Source organism: Eleginops maclovinus, chromosome 1 (genome assembly GCF_036324505.1).
Source record: "Eleginops maclovinus isolate JMC-PN-2008 ecotype Puerto Natales chromosome 1, JC_Emac_rtc_rv5, whole genome shotgun sequence".
Lineage (NCBI taxonomy): Eukaryota > Metazoa > Chordata > Actinopteri > Perciformes > Eleginopidae > Eleginops > Eleginops maclovinus.
In genome coordinates, this window is record NC_086349.1 from 22,163,046 (window position 1) to 22,183,122 (window position 20,077).

The window sequence follows — 20,077 nt, forward strand, 5'->3', positions numbered from 1 at the left end:
CTCCCTCCCTCCTTCTCCATCTATAGAGAGGAAAAGAGAGGACGGGAGTGAGGGGAGGGAGAAAAAGAGGAGGCTGTGTGAGAGTGGATATTGGGAGTGAAAAGAGCAGAGCTGAAGGAAGCCAAAAAATGATGAGTGAGATGGAGCGGGAAGAGGAGAGGTGGGATATGAGAATTAAACAGATGGAGGGCAGAGCTGGAGTAGAAAATGAGGGAAGAGGAGAGGCTGTGAAAAGGAAAGGGGGGGTGGAGAGAGGATGGGCGAGGCACAGCAAACAAGAGGGAGAGTAAATGGGAGAGTGGGAAAAGAGAGGAGGAATGAGGAGCAGAGCCAGGAGGCAGAAGATGGCGAGGGCAGAGGGAGCAGCAGAAGCATAAAAAATTGGAAGTCTGCGTGCGGGAGGAAGGGTGTTTTTACACGCTTCTGAGAAATCATGTGCTCCCTCCTACCCTAAATATTTCAGGAAAACCCCCAAACTGTTCCATTACAGTCACATTCATCCTGCCTGCTGCATTATAGTCATTCCTAGTAAGAAACGGGTGTGTTATAGTGGGGTCTTTTTTTATTTAAATGAAGTTATTTAATGGTTGAGTACATCTGCAGGCTAACAGATATACAATGAGTGTCTTCCAGATTGTGGGTGTGAGTATTTTTCATCCACTTTTTGTCTTTGGGATTAATAAAGCAATTATTATCTTATTTTATATAAAGTTTTAGTATTTGCACATTATTCATTTCTAAAATGGGTGGTGCTCAGTGTAATATAGTGTCTACTTGAAGGTTGAAACGGTTCTACAGAAAGCTGTCACACAAAATTCTTCAGCACATTTACTAGTAAAAGCGTCTCAGGTTTGAAAAGCAATTCAAAAGCTTATCATCTTTTAGGGTGACTTTGTAACCCTGGTTAAGAAAAGCGCTTGGGAGTGTTCTTTTTGATTTCTGACTTACTTTTTTACTTAGGTTTTAAACCACTAGACAGTGAATAAAACACAGTATTATAATGATACAATTTAAAAAGCACCATTTCAACAACTGATGTCACAGTAGTCAAATTTCCTTTACTGCATTAAATTACATATTTGTAGTCAAGATATGAGAAAGTTCATTTGTTTTGGCGGAAATAGTGGAACACGACTGCAGTACTGTACAGTGTTTTACTGACATGTGATGCACCTCTGTGTGTTACTGAAGGCCTGCAAATGTGCTTACAGCTTCAATTGTTTTATATCCTATATCTTGTCTGTATGTCGTCTGCAGCGAGTTACTGTCTGTATGCGTCTGTAATACAAGCATCTGTGTGTGTGTTTACAGATAAGTGTGTGAAGTGAATGTGTTTGTGTGTGTGTCCTTTCCCACTCATACATAATGGTGTGTGTGTGTGTGTGTGTGTTTGTGTGCATGTGCGTGTGTGTGTGTGTGTGCAAGTACGTTTCCATGCACACAACAAGCAGTCAAGGCTTTTAGCCTGGAAATAAGAACATATAAGTCTACTAGACTAGCCGAGCCCCGCCTCCTCTGCATCCCTTTATACATCCCTCTCTCCCTCTCTCTCTCTATCTTGCATACTCTTTCTTCTTTTTCCAGTATCTTCCTCTTCTCACCCACACATGCATGCTCTCTGTCCTCCTCTCTTTCTCCCCCTCATCTCTCACATTTCTTGTTCCTTTTTCTTTCTTCCATCCTTTCACTTCTGCAGTGTGGGAATCAGACATGATAGCTTCTTCTCCTCAATTTGGTGTGCCTCTCCTCTTCTCTCTCTCCCTCCCTTTGATGCAGACCACGAGGAGGAGGAGTGGCCCATTGTTCCCCTCCTCCCCTCTTCATATCCCAGAGCTCAGCTTCCCTGTCACAGAGTGTGTGTGCTTTCGTTCTGTATGCTAGTCTATCTATGGCTCGAGGGATTCTAACATGTTTCCAAACGCTATATTTATAATATTTGTTAGAAAAGCGGAACCCCAATTATCTTAGAAAATGAAATCATAATAAGTTAGTGTCAATCTGTATTCAGTTCGGTCAGATATGTGCTGACTCATGTTTGATGTCGTGTTTGGCTGTTTTTTCCTCTGTGATGTAGCAGTTACATGAATCACTTCTAAAAATACTTTTCTGTGTGAGGATTCTTTTGTGCATATTTTAAAACGCATTCCTCTCTTACTTCCTAACCTCTCCTAGTCATATAAACTAAACAGATTTGGTTTTGTGCCACATTTCCATATTCTCACGTTTTCAAAATGTGACACCTGAAGGATCCATAGCAGACGATGTACAGTACAGTTTAATAATAAGATCCTCCAGGTGAACAGCAGCTGTGTCCCTCTGTTGGCTCACATTATTTCCCTCACTGTTTTCCCCCTCTGCTGCCCACATGATGAAATATTAATTTACTCCGATCAGACGAGGGAAAGTGGCTTTGTGTGTGTGTGTGTGAAAGAGAAAGTGACTGCTCATATCCAATCCATATTCTATTCTGCTTCTTACTTTCCTCCTCTCCCTCCTTTCCTGGGACACACGTCCTCAGTACAGTAGAGCAGAGAATATTCTTGTTGTCTAAGTAGTTCAGCAATAGTCAAATGGCCTTTAAACTTCAATATTGTAACTAATGACCTTTAGATCCTTAGGAAGAGTGGATCTTGAAAATTAAAATATGAAATTAAATACTTTTATTTAAATGCTCCAAATAAATCAGTATTAATCTGCTGTGTGTCTGATGATTACACTCTAAGGAAATTATGTTTGTGTCACCATGCATTTGTTGATCACTTTTAAACTTGCAACAAAAACATTGCCTTTTAATTAAAGAGGCTTTACAATTAGCAGGAAATGTCATTAGACCTTTCTTAGTTTTTGAAATTGTGCTGATGAGATGGGCCTTAAAAGTTGTGGAAAATCTCTTTGTTTGAAAAAAAAAATGCTTTACAGTACTGTTATACATTTGAACCCGTTTCCACTTGTGTGTGTGTGTGTGTGTGTGCAGTTTCAGTTTCTATGAGTGACAGGAGGGAATTGGCAGAGAGGATTACATCTCATTAAACAGTGAGATGGATCGGTTCAGCTTGAGATTGCCATCAGCAGGATTAACTCTGCTGCTGATAATGAGTGACATAATGAATCTCCCCCAGAGGCGTTCATAGAAACATCCAACAGTGGCATTTTATCATCTCAAGATTATTTTGGGTCTGACCAAAGGGAAAGCAGCAGACTCTGATTCCATTCTGATCAGCTCGTTGGTACACGGACATCTTGAATGTGTATTTGAAATGAATGATGATAATGTGTGACGAAGCACAGGAGAATGTGAGCTCTGGCTGTTGGCTGGGGCTTCAAAAAGAAATGCGGTACTGGCTCAATGTTGCTCCTTAGTCTCACTGTTATGACTACACATGCAAAACATCTAAATACTGTATTTTCCCCTTTAGCTGTTCTAATCATGGTTCTTATCTAAAGAACAAGCAGTTAACAGAGAACATGTAAAACAAAACTATCCCTTGAACTGCGCTCGCCAGAAAAAAAAACTAACATTTCAAAGAAAGACATTTTTCATGCACTCATTTGAATATTGAAATGTTGTTTTGACATTTTATTTACAGGTCTTTCAGGTTTGCCTCGAAACATTATATATAAAATTGTTTAAAGCTGTAGACACTTGGGGGCACACAGGATTGACCTATCATTCTTGAAGTTGAAATGAGGAACCTGTTGCTTTTTATTCGAACATTCAGCAGATAAAAAGCAACTTGATGGATTTGGATGTTGGATATGATTCGATTCTTGCTCATTGTCATTTGATACATTGGTATCATACATAAATATCCATTCTAGTCAAGTTTATTCTATGGAAAACAGTAAACAAAAACTATTTATTGCGTATTTTAAAGACACATTGTGTGAGAACTCATTGTTCCATCCGTTTTTCTCCCGAGTCAATCGCTGCGGTTTTTCCATCCTGACTGTGCGGCAGTCAATGATACGGAGAAAGCAGGAAAGTGTTGAGAACCACAGGGCGACATTTAAATAACAAATTGAGCTGTGAATGTGTATGCTAATCACCATAATTGCTGAAAATGTATTCCGTTAATGTAGATAATTACAGTCTTTGCACTTTCCTCATTTACATATATGTGTTTTGTTGACGAGGCTGAAATCTGCAGAGTGATTTTAGAGCAAATGAGAGTAAACAAGCCATACAGTTCATTCTCTCCTTCCCTCCCTCCTCTTTACCTCCTTATCCCTCGCTGCTTCTCCTCTCTTTGTGCTGCTAGTGTCGTCCCTTCTCTTGTTAACTGTTCCTAAGACTGTACATCTCTCTCCTCCTTCCCTTCTATCCATTATTCTTCTCATCAGAGCATTAAATAGGCTTTTTGTCTCTGCCTGTTAAAGCTTCGACGAAAATGTCGATTTAAGGAGGGTAAAGCTCTTCTCTCCTCGTTTGTCTTTACTCATGCGCCCCTTCCCTGTTCATTTTTTTTTTTTAAATGAAGACAGCGCTCTACTGTCTGCATAATAATAATACTCTGTAATTTATCTTATCATCAATCCAGAGTGTCAGAACTCTCATTTACGACAAGGGCGTATAAGCAAAGATGGGTCCAAGAAAAAACCAAACAAAGTCATGATGCTGGTGATGGAAAATGCTCTCTACAGGTATTGTTTTATCTTATTATAGGCATGTCAGACCAATGACATTAAGTGTTATAAACTGAAAAAACAACAACATACCAGTAGAGGTTATTCGACTCATCTCATCACTCTCATAAAAACTGTGAAATTAATGAATAACAGGAGATTGTGAAATTCATTACAGTCAGGGGAAAAAGAGAGGAAAGGAAAATGCTGATTTGGCAAATTGTGTTTTTGCTTTTAGGAGTGACATTGCTTTCCTTTAGTACCTCTCATATGGACCAGCTCTAAATTAAACTGTAAAAAGCAGCCACGTCTATCAAATATGTAGTTGTTTATTTTAAATTGTGGATCAGCGCAAACAGAAGAAGCCTTTCAAAATAAAGATGTGCATAAATAATACTCCCCGGCAGGGTTTGTTGAGATATTTCATTATTTTAAACTTCCTGCTATGCTTTGTTCTTCTTTTTTTGTATCTGGCACAATCCTTAAAAAGGCTGACAAATGAGCCAGTATTTGGCAGCACGTGGCTAGCCTGGAGAGGATGTCTGCTGTCTGTTACGGTCAGAAAAAAACACATTCAGCTGAGGATATTTTAGATTACAGGGAAACACTGTCCTCTCTGTCCTGGGAGAGAGGCTCCAGGCCTGAGCACCGCCCGAGCCGCTGCCTCTCCCATCAGCCTCTGGAGCCGCATCATCTCTCTGGCTCCGGGCCACAGAGATGATGGACAGCAGAGAATTAGAGAGAGAAGTGGGTGAAAGGGCGTGGAGGGATGGAGAGAGAGGGATGGAGAGTGTGTGTGAGAGAGAGGAAGGACAGAGGATAAACCAAACAGTGTACAGTCGGTGTGTGTCTGTGTGTGTATTGTGTCTTGTTGGCATCGCGGCTGACTGCCATTGAGCTCATCCCGTCGCGTTAGCTTGCTGACTGACTGCCCGCTGGATCCTGCGTTACGGCGCTGACTCTGGATTACAGCATGACAGATATTATCTCACCTCATTATCCAGCTCACCTGAGATGATGCATTCCATCATCACTTTAAAAAAAAAAAGTGCTGTGGGCTTCCCCTGCCTGCCCGATGTGAGGCGTAGCATTTGGTTCATTGGGTTTGTGTAATTGACTCAGTGCAGTGATAGAAACATGTTTTAACGCCACTTTAGGTAGCTGCCAGGTCATGATCGAATAGATGCACTGTGTATACCGTTTTACATTTAAGACCAATAGAAACAACAGGGGTGTGCTTTACATAATAATGTTGTCCAACATTAATACATATAACAATATGTCACGTAAAAAAATACAGACTTTTTAAAGTTTTTATTCTGTATTTTGTAAAGTGAAAACAAAATGAATGCGTTGTACAGTTTATTTGTTAATTTGTGTCAGAGGCTCGTCTATCCTGAAAGCACAAGAACGGTCCAATTCAAGAAAAGAAACGTATACAGATGTTTTATTGTTTCCAGTTGACTTGACCAAATGCAGACCGAGATGAGGGGTGTAGTTTTGGGTGTGTGTGAGATCAGTGCTAGGCTGTGACAGCAGTGTCTTTGTTGCTGCTCTGCTGGCAGTACCATCCTCCTATTCTGCCCTGATGACCTTCTATACTCCCTTAATACTGAAGAGCCTGTCTCCATCCTACACACACACACACACACACACACACACACACACACACACACACACACACACACACACACACACACACACACACACACACACACACACACACACACACACACACACACACACACACACACACACACAAAGCACAAAGGCAACATTTAGTTTACCAAAACTTGTGTCAGCACACCAACTCACACAGAAGTGTCCGTCTTGTGATACTTGTATTTGTTGTTGTTGCTGTAAATCCAGGCACCATGTTGACTCACTCTGTCTGCTGCATCACAGGAACCTAAAGTGCTATATATCTTCACCTATAGATCATTCTGCTTTAGAGTCATATTGGTATATATGCTGCCTGAAACTTTATGCTTTAGAAGGGGTGAGTCAGTGACGCATGTGTTGCCAGGTAGAAGCTCAGTTCATTCTTCTGTCAGATAAATAACGTATTCCTTTCAAATGAGTACATTTTTTTCTACACACGGTAACCTGCTCACCTCCTTCCAGACCCTATCTTACCTTCCCTCTTCCTGTCTTATCTTTTGCTCATCTTTTTGCATGTACATCAGTAATGGAGTCTCCACTTTAAGCAAAAAAGTATGAAAACAAGAGGAGACAGAGGTCAGCGATATAGATATAGATTGTAAGAGGATAGAGAGCTGAGGGACAGATTAAATAAGGGCGTATTAAAGCTCATATAGAATCATAAATTATCGAACAATAAAACAGAACAGAGGGAGGATTACGTGAAGATCTGGTTCTTCTTTGCAGCTGCCGTTTCCCGCTCCTTGAAAACAGGAATCAGACAGACAGACCTCTGACAGACCTTTTCTTTATCTCTCACTATCTGTCTCACTCTCAAATTGATCCGACTTTTAGCTATCACTTTGCAAATACTCCTCTCTCTCTCCCTCTCTGCAGACATATCATCCATCAACATCAGGTTTCTACTGCTGGAGCTTTTAGAGGAGCAGTTTTGTCTCATGATGCAGTTTTAGTTGTGTCTGTGCATCTCGGCGTGATTTTATAACTCACTAAGGAGTGATTATCTGTCCGAGCTACTGACGCCTCGGGTGTGTGTCCAGTGAAATCTGGTGGCAGGTCGTGTGTGTGTAGGTCGTACGATTTATTGAATGCATGTGCTATTGAACGCATGCATAATGTGTGTGTCTGTGTGTGTGGAGTGTCCAGATGGCCCTCTGTAGGCTGCATGCAGGTGCAGCGTCCAGGTACCAACACACAGACTCTTTGGAGATGGCAGGACACTTCAAAGATGTTAGAGGACATTCACACTGCAGGAGGCACTCCTTAACTCTCCCTCTCTTATTCTCTCTCTTCCTCCCCCGCTTCTTCATTCCGTGCAGATGTTTAGGGGATTTATACAGCTTGTCTGCATACTGTATATTGTACAGGTCCAGGAGGAATATTCATGTTCTGCAGATCAACTCTTCCTGCTTCTCTTTATTTCTTACGTCCCGGTTCTCCTCTCACTCTCACATATATAATAATCTTCTGTTTATCACCTTTAAATCTCACCATTTAAAAAAATGAACACATGCCCACCATTGCACCATTCCAGAGCCCAAGGTGATGTGTTTCAGAAGCTTGTTTTGTCTGAATAAGGCTTTCAGAATGGCTTTGTCAAGCATGCATTCACTCCCGGTAGCTCACTTAATGTAAACCCTTTTCCTTTCTGTCTTGGTGGCTAATTAAAACTCGTCTGACCCTGATAAATGCTTTTATTTAAATAAAGTTCACGTTCTTTTATTTATACCCGTAGGTAGACAAGGGATCCATCCTGACAATCACAGGGCTGTTTTCAATGTGAACATGAAATAACAGTCACAGACCCAAATGTATATCCAGGACAGAAAGTATTTCTGAACGCACCCAAAGCCAGCACTCAGATCGTCACATTTGAGACTGGACTGAGAAGAGGTTTGGTGTTTCTGTTCAAACATGATTCTGGGGGTCACACTATTGGTTGTTTAGTGAGAAAGTGAATCTACTTCATTCTTCTAAATTAAGTCACCAAACAAATCTTGGAAAATAATAATTTTCCCCCAGTGACAATGAACCCGGTTGTGTGTTTGTCATGTGAGTGCCAGCTGGTCCCGTCAGTGAGGGGGTCGCTGTCACTTCCAGGAGGGGGGGGTGAACATAAAGCTTTGGGTTGCCTATTTCAGAGAGACGAGGTGTGTGTGTGTGTGTGTCGGGGGGTTGTTGCTATGACGATGCCAGCCAGGGCAGGGCCATACGGTGCGTTGCGGGGTGCGGCTTGCAGTCACTGTCGGCGCTAGCAAGCAGCTCGTGCCGCGTCTTAGCAGGATAATCCATTGTAATCCCACGCGGGGGAGTATTCGGCTGATCCCCCACCACCACCAACTCCAACTCCCCTCCTTCTCTCCCCCTTTCTCTCCCACAACCTCCCTTTGGCAACCTCCATCCCTTGGGATAGGAGGCTGAGGAAGAGGAGGGGGAGTGAAGGAATTAGCATCTGTTACCACTCTCGCTCAGGTTAGTTCCTCTGAGCAGAGGGAGGGGGGGAGGAAAGCCTCTAGCTGTCACTGCGTAGTGAAGCCGCAAATGAAAAATGACAGGGGACGACCCATTAGAGCCTCCACCCTTCCTCTCTCTCTCTTTCCCTCCATCCATCCCTCTCTACCCCTCCCTGCTCCTTTTTACTTCCCTCTACCCTCTCACCCTCCGGTCTGCACACTTCTCTGCTTCATTTCGGATCTGAATCAATTCTCCTCTTTTCTTTCTCTGCTGATTCTCTAATGTTTTCTTGATCCCTCTTACTCTCCTCCTTACATTTGTTTCTGCTGGATTCTCTTCCTCCTTTTATTCCTCCTTATGTTTCCACCCTTCTTCTCTTTTTCCTGCTGTCCCATATCCATCTTCTTCTTTTTTTACTTTCTCTTCATCCTCTTTCTCTCCTTCCTGTTCTCCTCTTCCCCTGCAGTCCACTCAACAACGCCCAGCCCGCTAATGACACAAATCGATTCTGTGCTCTTAATAACTGACAGATAATTGTAGAATTTTTTTTTCTTTGCAAAGCCTTTGAGTTGTTATATTCACATGGGCATTACAGATAAATATAAAAGCAGAAGTTTGCAGATAAAGTTTCTTAAATAAATCCAGTTTTCTTAATATGGCAGGACATTTTTCTCTCTGATTTTATTAATTGAAACTGGACAATTTTCATGTGATGATAAAAAGTTATTGAAAGCTACTTCTGTCTGAGTCTTTGCCAGTATAATTACCAGTTTGTCTACTTTACATAAATTAACGTCTCAAATTACACCAAAAGACAATGTTGCAGTGGAGTCTCGTGAAATGTTTCCCTTGCTTCATAGCACATTATGTCGTGCACCTCAGCAAGAAGCAGAGAAATGTCTTCCTGGTTCCTTATAGAGTCATGTCATGAAGGAAAACCAAGCCGGAGCCCTCGCATAGTTTTGATGGGAACTATTCCCAGGGGAGTATTGCACATTAAGGTGTTGTTGTGTCCTCACACCCTGGGTGCATAATGGCCTCTTTCAGAATCATCTCAGTAAGTCTATAATCAATAATTATAAACCAGTTCAGAGATGTAGACTGGTGACTAGCTGTAAAGACTTTACTTGTGAAAAACTTAAAGAAAGCCACTATTGAATTGAGAGCATATTTACAAAGTCAGTTTCCCCGAAGGCACAAGCTGTCCCGGAATTTGTTCAGACAATGCGTATAATGTAGCTCAACAAAGGGAAGCCTGTGATCTAGTTCAGGCAGTTAAGTCCAACACTACTCTGTCATGACAAACTCTTCTGCATGAAGCATATATCAAACGCACCCTTTTCATAATGGCTGGCCGTGCCCTGGTCACTGTTCTCCACTCCGCCTGTTGGCACACCACTCACCTGAAACCTGTTCAGTAATTTACTGCTCTTCATATTAAAGCTGACACTGACAAATAGCTTTTTATGTTCATTCATAATTCATTTACACTACCAGGTATAGTGCACTGCAGCCGATTTAAGTTAATCACATTTAGTTTATAGTTTAGTTAATAACATGCAGATTCTTTTCCCCCCTTGAACTGTTTGATTGGTTGAAGAGTACCTTATTTCCTATAACATTTTTGATGCCAAACTACCGCCCCAGAGTCAGAATTATTTGCTCGTGTATGTATTTAATCTAATTAGCTAAATTAAAGAGAATAACTATTATCTTTTTAAAGTTTTTAAGCAGTTTTAGGTATTGAAAACATTATCATTTTTTTCTGAGAGCTACCTCGTTTGCCTCTCTCAGTACAGAGTGAAAATAAAAACCTCTGTGTGTGAACTTACTCACTTTACATGAGTAGCTATTTTGACACTTTTGGGTTAAAACATGAAACCTTGAAGTTGATTACTTCTCAGTGCAGCGATGTTCGACTAGAGAAATTTGTTTTAAAACACATTCTTATGATAAACTACTGTAAAAACGGAAGGTTCATCCGGGACACAAGTTCAGTTCTGCTGCTGCCTGACAAAGGTCAGAGCGAGCCAAGGGTCATTGCTGCATCCTATGTCATGACACCATGTGACTGCGTGACGCACAATTCACATAGAGACACACACATGAACACACACAGAACGAGAGGCGGGGTCACATAATGTGCCTGTGTGACGGACACAGAATCACACAAAGCTTACTATTCACACAATATCAGAGCATACACACACACACACACACACACACACACACACACACACACACACACACACACACACACACACACACACACACACACACACACACACACACACACACACACACACACACCAAACATAAAGCTAGTGTATAAAATGTATGCTGTAGGCTACCTGCTGCCCTGTATTGAGTCAAATAGGGTCTGTGTCCTTGTCCTCCTTTTTTAAGTCGGTCTTGTGCGAGTTGAAAACATATTTACTCTCATGTGATACCTTTGGTTGGCTTCACAGAGGAGATAAACAAAGCGTGTTGGAGTTTGAGCGTAAAGAAGTGAGACATAAGCGAGTGGAAGGGAGAGGATTGGAGCAAATGGAGAGTTGTGTGCCAGCAGAGGAGAACTGACATCAGATGGAATAAATGGAGAGAACCAAGAGGAGGGGAGTTTATTTCCACCTCAGTAGGGAGAGTGTTTGCCAGTGTAAGCGGGGGTATGACCCCCCCTGGCTACTGTTTGCATGGCTACCGTACTAAAGAAACAATCTGCCTAATTAATGCCAGGGTTTTTAATCTGCCATATTTAAATCAATGCACAAATGCCCCCATCGCTACAATAGAGACATTGATTTGTTGCATTCTCTCCCGGCTGAAATGTAAAATATCTTGTGACGATTATTAAATCATATTGATTGAAACTTGCTCTTTTGCTCCCGTTCAGAGCTGCACTGAGCAGCGGTGATGTATGTCTTATTTTTTAATTAAAGGGTGGTTGCTCTCAAGTTCACAAGGACGTATGTCCTCTGTCTAATTAGAAATGCCTGTGAGTTGACTTAACATCTCCAGGGCCTCAAGTATCATCAGTGTATATTGGATATTTCTCTGTGGGTGTCTCTGGTGTGAGAGAAACTACAAACTCTGACAGTATCTGTGTCCTGAGCTCTACAGCAACAACCAGAGGTTCATCACATTGTCTCTCAGATGATCAATAGTCTTATATCATATTTTCTTCTGTTTGTGATAAATCATTGCATTAGTTTATTTTTCTGATAAACCTTCACCATGTTTGGAGTTGATATAATTTATACTCATAATAATGTCTGGGTTAGAAAGATACATTAAAGACGGATGTTTGAGCTTTTTCCCAGCATTATTTGCAATCAAAATACCTTTTTTTCTTTGTTTTTGATATATTTAATTCCCTCTCTCTTGCCACCACATTTCTCCTTGTCTCTGCTACTGTGTTCACATGGTATTTAAGGATTGGAATCAGTGAAAGGATAAGTCATGACTGATATGGAGAGTGAACAAGTTAACTTGTAATTGTAGTTTTTGATCAGAATTAGTTATTTGAAAAGAAACTTAAAAATAGTTGGCAAAGAAATAGTTTTTGACATGCAGGTTTTGTACGATACAGATGATAAACATGCACCGGTCCAATGGTATGTTGGCTAAGTGGTGAGACAGACTGCTGTATTGTAACTGTAAGACTGCAGGTTTAAATCCTCCAAACCTTGCTTCTGATTTCTCTTTCTGTTTATCTGAACTCTGCGGAGAAACCGGCTGATGTAAGCACGTCTCAAAGCAAAGATCACTGATATCACAACTTCATATTGAATTCCATTTCCTTTATAACTCACATCTTTTTTTCCTTTACTGCTGGCTGCACCGAATAAAGATGTTTGAGATTTGAAAGACTTATCAGCCTACAGTGGGATCGAGAAGAGAGTGCCATTATAAAGATGCTGCCAGTTCAGAACAAATGAACTGTTGGTAAAGATGATAAAGTTTGACACATTTAAAGAGGCTCTCTTTGCATGTCGTCCTCCTTTTGTTCACATCATTCCACTAAATACCAGAAGGCGGATGATTTTTGTACCTGTTCAACCTTTTTTAACCCTTCATGTGAGTGACAGCGCAAGACTGGAGGGAATAGAAAAGACCAAGACGAGCATCACGTGAGAGAAGCACCACGCACTCCCCCCCCCTCTGCGCCGCTGCGAGCCAACAGATTGACAGTTAATGCCAGAGTCTGCGTGCCGTTAACACATAAACAAAAACACAACACGCAGAGACGAACATTTCTCAGACACACACTCACATTGAAAACTTCTACACACACATTGATGGAGATGTGTGCTGCCAGGTTAGCTGAGGCAGCATCTTGCTCCTCCCAGTGGATTGTGGGTTGAACAATGATTGACTGTCAAAGTTTTGGTCCACTTGTCCTGACTCTCTTTGGGGACTTGCATGCTTTTAGCTCAATGAAGGTTTGTCCTTGACGCGAGAAGACCTCTTAAACACACCTGGTGCCCCTCGGGCTGCTGGGAACCATAAATACTGCCATGCATCACAGTCTCTGCACCCCCCAGAGACAGGACCTGTGAGAGAGGAAGGGAGTGAGGGAGGAGTTTGACATGGAGGTGGAGGAGGACAGATACATATCATGGAAAAGTAGAGGGAGATAAGGGGAAATAAAGATGGCTGCAGTTGGAGATGTACTGTAGGTAGAGCGTGAAAGGGCACTCTTTAGCACTTGTTCTTGAGAAATGACCCATGCTGTGTCTCTCATTAAGTGCTGAGTCATGAAAACGTGAAGGTTCTAGTTGTTGCTCGCTCCTTTGTGTAGGACTGCAGCTCTTTTTAACTCATGGTGACTCATTCACACTTTAAAAGTGTTTCAACATCCATAACAGATAAGTTTCCAGTCCACTTACAGGTGATCAGAGTATTTCACTCCATTGTTGCCTATTCAATAAGATCACCATGGAGGATATCTAGCCTATTAAGCAAAGTTGTGCTGAAGCTTTGGCTGTTTGGATGAGGAGCCAAATATCATATATCTAGAACTGAAACAATTATGTGATTAATTAAAACATATCTTTGGAGTCTGCATTTTAAGATAGGATGCTCTCTAAGCATTAAGTCGCTCCAACTTCTCAACTGTTGGGATTTGCAGCTTTTTCTCAACTTGATATAAAAGTAAAATAAGCCAACTGCATGCATAAGTTATTGCTTCCAAGAATGCAAATGTAGTCCTTTTTGACCCTGAATCTGAAACAATAACTTGTGTCACTTCTGTTGCTCTGTCACTGATTTGAATTTGATCTGAAACTAAAAACAATTAGCATGATAATAACATAACGCAGCACCCAAACTACAATACAGACATTGATGAATAACAAATCCTGAGTTCTTTGAAACACTACGTTTTGTAATCTAAAATATTTCTCTATGCTGATTACCTCCGGGACTAGTGTGTGTACCATATAATGTGTAACTGAGTACATATTCATGAATGAGTCTATTGTGCTGCACTCACCTCTGAGGCAGGATGGATTTTTGTTATCTGCGTCATGAATTCTTAACTCAGGGTGTCATGACTCTCATGTGGAGAAAAGGATTTAAGTGAACGATAATGTTTCATGTGCTGTTTTACAGTCCGCCTTTCAAGTGGTTAATCCTCACCGAGCGCAGCTACTCAACTGAGGAACAAATGTTTACTGTTGTTGTCAGCAGCGTTTAGAAAAGGTCACGTTCAAACACAAGCTTACCGTACGAACAAATGACCATCCTGACTCCTGACTGTAGGAGATCATGGAGAAAGGGGGAGGCTAAAGACTTTGTTGTTCTGATAGGAAAGAGAAGAACCTCACCACCTTGAAGAAACTCATAAAAACTCACCTCTTGGCTTTTAATGTGTGATTGTTGTTGTATTGCTCGATTTTAATGAGACTTTTACTTTATTTATTTGTTGTCTTTTTTAATTTTTTTATTATGTACCTCTGTAAAGCGACTTTGATCACCTGTAAAAGCGCTTATAAAATACTGGTTTAGAGAAAGCAAAAAAAAGGCGAGAGGTTTTCAACTTCAGTCTCCGGGATCAGGAAAGAAAAAGTGGAGTTAAGACGCATTTAGGAGGCTGCAGTGTTCTTTTGATATTCAGGTATTTTAAGAAGGTCACAATGCCAGATTTAATGCATTGTGATGAAAAACCCATGTAGTGACTTGGCACTAAACACATGTTGATCCTCGTCGACAATTCTTCATGACCTGCAGACAGGCGGACGTCCGGGGTCAGGATTAGAAACATAGCATCTGCTGCAGAAGATGATTTAGACATCGTCAAAACTTTGACATCCGAACATATCGTATATAATCGCTGAACAACGACATACGATAGCATGAAATTATAATGCTGAAACAGTGAAACATTCTCAAACATTGTGGCACACTATTATCTCAAATATCACTGCGTCCAGTAGCATTAAAGCCCCAGAAAACATGCAGCATAAACAGTTTCAACTTCAGCAGAAAGCTGTTTGTTCAGATTCATGAAAATAAGAATCTGATGAGAAAAATATGTTTCCTTAAGATCCCTGGAACTAAGAGGACTTCAAGTGTGTAGGCCAACATTAGGTTTAGTTGCGTTCAACAATAACCCACTGCACAAAACTACAAATTGTTGGGCCTTTTGTTCCAATCAGATCCTTGTTTTGCTGTTACAGTACCATGTAGTGTGACACCGACTTATTATGTGGGGACAGAGAATAAAGAGAGCCGGGACACAGCACCGCAGGGAATAGAGGTAGAGGATGCATTTTGCTTCTGGAGGATAGAAAATCTAAAATAGAAAGAGGCAGGCGTGAACAGAGAAATGAGAGAAACACAAAGTATGAGAGGGAGGCTGAGGAGGAGAGCCAGGATCCCTCAGTGTGTTGCCGGGCGGGGATGGAGGGATGCAGTGATGGAGGTCTCGCTGCTGAGGGGGGGATTTGTGTCAAGGCGGCAGGAATTAGGTTGGCCTTCGCCTCTACGCATGAATACTCCCTACACACTCATAAACACACTCTGCCATGCTTTTCTACCTCCAGGTCCCATGGCTTCCCTCTCGCTCACTCCCTCTCGTCGCCCTCTTTAATTGTAAAGTCTCCCTCTCCCTTTCTCGCTCTCGAATCCTCATTCATGCTTTATTAACATAAGTACAATATCAAGCCATGTTTGACACATAATCTGCACATCACATTAATGTATACACGCTAGACGACATGCTTTCTATTTATCCAATAGAACATATGGTACAGTGAAATGATAGTTTGATGGTAATAATGAGAGCAGAAGAAGAAAAGAGATGAATAAAAACCTAAAAATCTCCCCCACGTGCCTGTCCCTTTGACTCAATCTCTCTACACCCTTCCCCCTCCCATCTCCCATCTCCTGTCTCAATCCTCCCTCATCCTCTCCTCTCTCTCCTCTCTGTCTCTCCTCCTGCTGGCCCCACCCCCGAGCAATGACCCTCTCCTGCACCTCCTCCTCCCACCCCCCTTCCTGACCTCTTTCCTTCTGCCTGGCTGTGCCTCCCTCTCTCTTTTTACCCCCAGTGCCTCCCTACCCATCTCTCCCTCTCTCCATGCAGCGGTTTGGGCTCCACCCCTCCCTCCCTCCCTCCCCCACCTAACGAATGACACAGTCGATACCATCCTCTGCCCCCTCTCTTCCTATGCATCACTTTTCCTTACAATCCAGTTCCTGCATTCAGGGCGGTTGACTCATTGAAACAGCCTCCTCTTCCTCTTTTTCCTCCTCTTCCCTGTTTGTCCAATCAGCATGCTTTCTGTTTCAAATCATTCATTCAGTCTTTATGCTCCGTCTCATTTAGCTTCTCCTGATGTTCATCAGCGGAAATCTCCCCATCTCCTTCCATCTGTTTGTGATGCTGGGAGTATTGCAGTGCCTGTGCAGCACTAATTAAACATTGAACCGTACATTTGGGTGAAATCTGAAGTTGCATGTAGGCTAATGTCAATGTTATAGCGTGTCTCTCTATATCTATCCATCCTCACTGTGGTTATAGCAGTTGGAAAGCTTCATTGTGTGTGTATGTTTTGGACTATGGAGCAGATATATATCCAGAACTATAAAACTGTCCGGCGTGCAGACATCCATCTGGCCTGCCAGCCTGCATGGCACACACCATTTATTCTAAAACCACTTATTTGGAAGCCTGTCTGTCTGAAAAGAGACACAGAGATGTTGAACCTAACAATAAATACTAAAGCATTTTACGCACTGTGTTTCATGAGACTCCATTTAAAGACTTTCTCATGAAATCATTAAATAGGGGAGCAGCTCATGTCAGTCAAGTGCAAACTTTCTGCAGAACAAATATTCTTTTAAGATATATTTGAAGTACATATTGCTGATGATATTGTTCTATGTGTTAATGTTTTTGAGTCTCTAGCGTGTGATAGCATATTCTTTCATTGTTGTATTGATAATTGTATTTAAGTGAAGGACCTGAATACTTCTTCCACTAATACTGACCCCCCATTTAGAGGATAACTATGGTAGTAGAGGTGGATCGTTAGTTAATTAATCAGTAAATAGATCAACAGAAACACAATCTCCTCAATCAATCAACAATTTTGATTTGATCGTTAAAGTAATGTTTCATTAAATAAATGAATGAACAAAAAGTGCTTCTTCCAGCATTTCCTGCTTCACATCATATAAGTATATGTCTTTGGGTGTAGGCCTTGGACTGGGTTGGACATATTTTCATGTTTCTTGGATTTTACAGAACAAACAATTAATTTGAAGGTTAATCAATAACTCCAATAAGTGTTGACTTCAGCTCTAATGGACTTAACAAATGGAGCTCACCACACACTTTGACTCTTGTTCTGGTGAAGCTCTAAATTGAAGTTTGTACTCACTGACACTGTTTGAACCGTAACCATGGCATTAACAATATTGATGTGAGGAAGGGGCTGTTAGTGGGAGGAAGATGATGTTGGTAATAATGATGATGATGAGGCGATGGTGGTAGTGTGTTAAGGTGGGGGAGGGGCGTCTGTCATAATGCAGGGTGTTCACTGTGTTATTGTCTGGTCAGGCTGCAGACTTGATGGGTTTAATCAAATAAACACACGCTGCTCCACTCGACCCGTAACAATGGTCTCTGCAGCAGCTGCCCGCAGTCCCTCTCTCTGCATCACTCAGAACAGAAAACCTCATCAGTAAAACTACACAAGCTCAAATAACCATTTTTGGGCTACAATGTTATCTCACACACCCTCATTGTTATTGCTGGCAGCCAGGAAGGTGTTAGCAGAGAGTGCACAGCCCATGGCTTTTAGAGAACTCAAATCATTTGAGCACTCATTATTTTCCTCCCACCAGCAGACACTTTGGAGATCATTTTCTCATGTTATCTCTGTCACAGTCCCGCTGGCTAAAGGGAGTCAGTAACTGTCCCCCAATTTCATTCCAGCCGAGACAGCTCTGGCTGTAATGAAGACATTTCCTATTTTTCTGCAAAGTGAAACATTTTGTAATTTCATTCTTAAAAAATACACAATAACAAAACAATATCTTAATTTCAAATAGAGAGCAAGTGTTCTGCAACACATAACATCACTGTGCAGCGGAGAATAAGTCCTCCACATTGCGAACATGCAATTCAAGGGTAAAGCATGCAGAAATAACAATATTTTATGAAGCATTGAAGAGCAGAACAAAAGCAAAAACTGGTTCTAAGAATCTCATAGTTCTTCATGAAGGAAGCCTGCCATCTGCTGGGCATTCAAAAAGAACCATGTAATTATCCGTATGAATATGCCTTTTATTTGTGTGTCTATTCAGGACGTACACACATAACAGCAATCATGTAACGTCTATGTGATAATGACTGATTCACACAGAATCTGACCTACCTGTAATTCGTTTTTAGATTTTGTTTATGTTGTTGTCACACCAGCAAGGTTCCATTAGTCCCCTGCAACAAGACACAAACAAGAATGATGATGATGACGATAGAAATATGATGTTGTACATAATGTGTGTGTGGTTTTGAATGACATTACTCACTTTATAGTTCCCTCTTTAGAAAGTCATTTCCTTTTGACTACTACTTAACAAACATAAATACTATATATAGTACGAGAAGTGTGAAAAACCTTTATTGAGTGAGTACAATATGTGCACACTGTTCAGGGTCATTGAAAGGACGAACAGAAACTATGGATAATGTAAAAAGTGAAGCTCTATTTGAACTGCTGGAACCTGAGTGGGAAATAAACAACGAGGAAAAGTGTTTGTCCATCTGTTAAATGAACCTCTCTTTCTGCTTCCAGAGGATTCCTCGTCGGAGAGCGGCAGTGGGAACGGGCTGCCCGCTCTGACCCCCCCCTCCTCCGCTGCAACGGACGGTGCTATAGTCAGGGAAACCGAGGTCAATGGTAACGGTGGCCCCGCCCCGCTGGACTTCAGCACGCCTACGTCCTCCTCCTCATCGTCTGAGGACCAGCAGCCCATGAACCTGAGCGACCCCCCCCCCTCAGCGCCTGTCTGCCTCACACCTGCCCGTCACCGTGTCGGCAGCGGCCGCGGCGCTGCTCGGAGCTCTGCACCCTGAGGAACTCCGCAGGAAGTACCCCATGGCTGCCAAACCTTCGCTGGCTCCACACCCTGCCCTGCCTCTGCCGCACACACACACACCTCACACACACAATGCGCACACTCCCAACACACACTCCCAGTCCCACTCACACCCTGCTGAGCTGCGACTGGAACGAGACGGCAGGGATTACGGTGGCAAGGTGAGACAACACAGCACACACACAACCACACATATACTGTAAATCCACACACACACACACACACACACACACACACACACACGATTGTTTACAATAAGATTATGTAAGAAAGCAATGAACCACGTAAAGCCATAAGCGATAAAATCAGTACATGGATAGACACACTACACTGATGACTAACTCTAATTGAACCCTTCATCATGTGCTTGTTCAGTCCCCTCAGTACAGTTCTGGTGGCAGCTACGACAGTGTGAAGATGGATTTGGGAGCCGAGGATCTGACCACAGGACGCCAGGTCGGCCCCGACGATGACGACGACGACCATGACGACCACGACGACAACGACAAGATCAACGAGGCGGAGGGAGTCGATCCCGAGAGACTAAAGGCCTTCAATGTAAGTCAGACGTTACATTATGGGATCCATAAGGTGTCTCCTTGTATTCATTAAGTAATAAACAATGTTCATCCTTTAAAACATGTCAGTGACATTCATCACAAACATGGCACAGACACAAAAAAAAAACATATCCTCTATACAACAGCAAGTTGTACGAAAAGTTACG

At 42.0% G+C, this 20,077-nt stretch overlaps 1 protein-coding gene across 1 annotated transcript in view; it reads left to right on the top strand.

Moving 5' to 3' along the window:
• The window catches only part of LOC134866066 (nucleolar protein 4-like), a 119,308-nt gene that overhangs the window by 93,051 nt on the left and 6,180 nt on the right, over positions 1 to 20,077 (top strand). Inside the window, 3 exon segments of the mRNA XM_063885989.1 lie at positions 19,047 to 19,240; positions 19,242 to 19,511; positions 19,726 to 19,908. Coding sequence (XP_063742059.1) covers positions 19,047 to 19,240; positions 19,242 to 19,511; positions 19,726 to 19,908 — 647 coding nt within the window.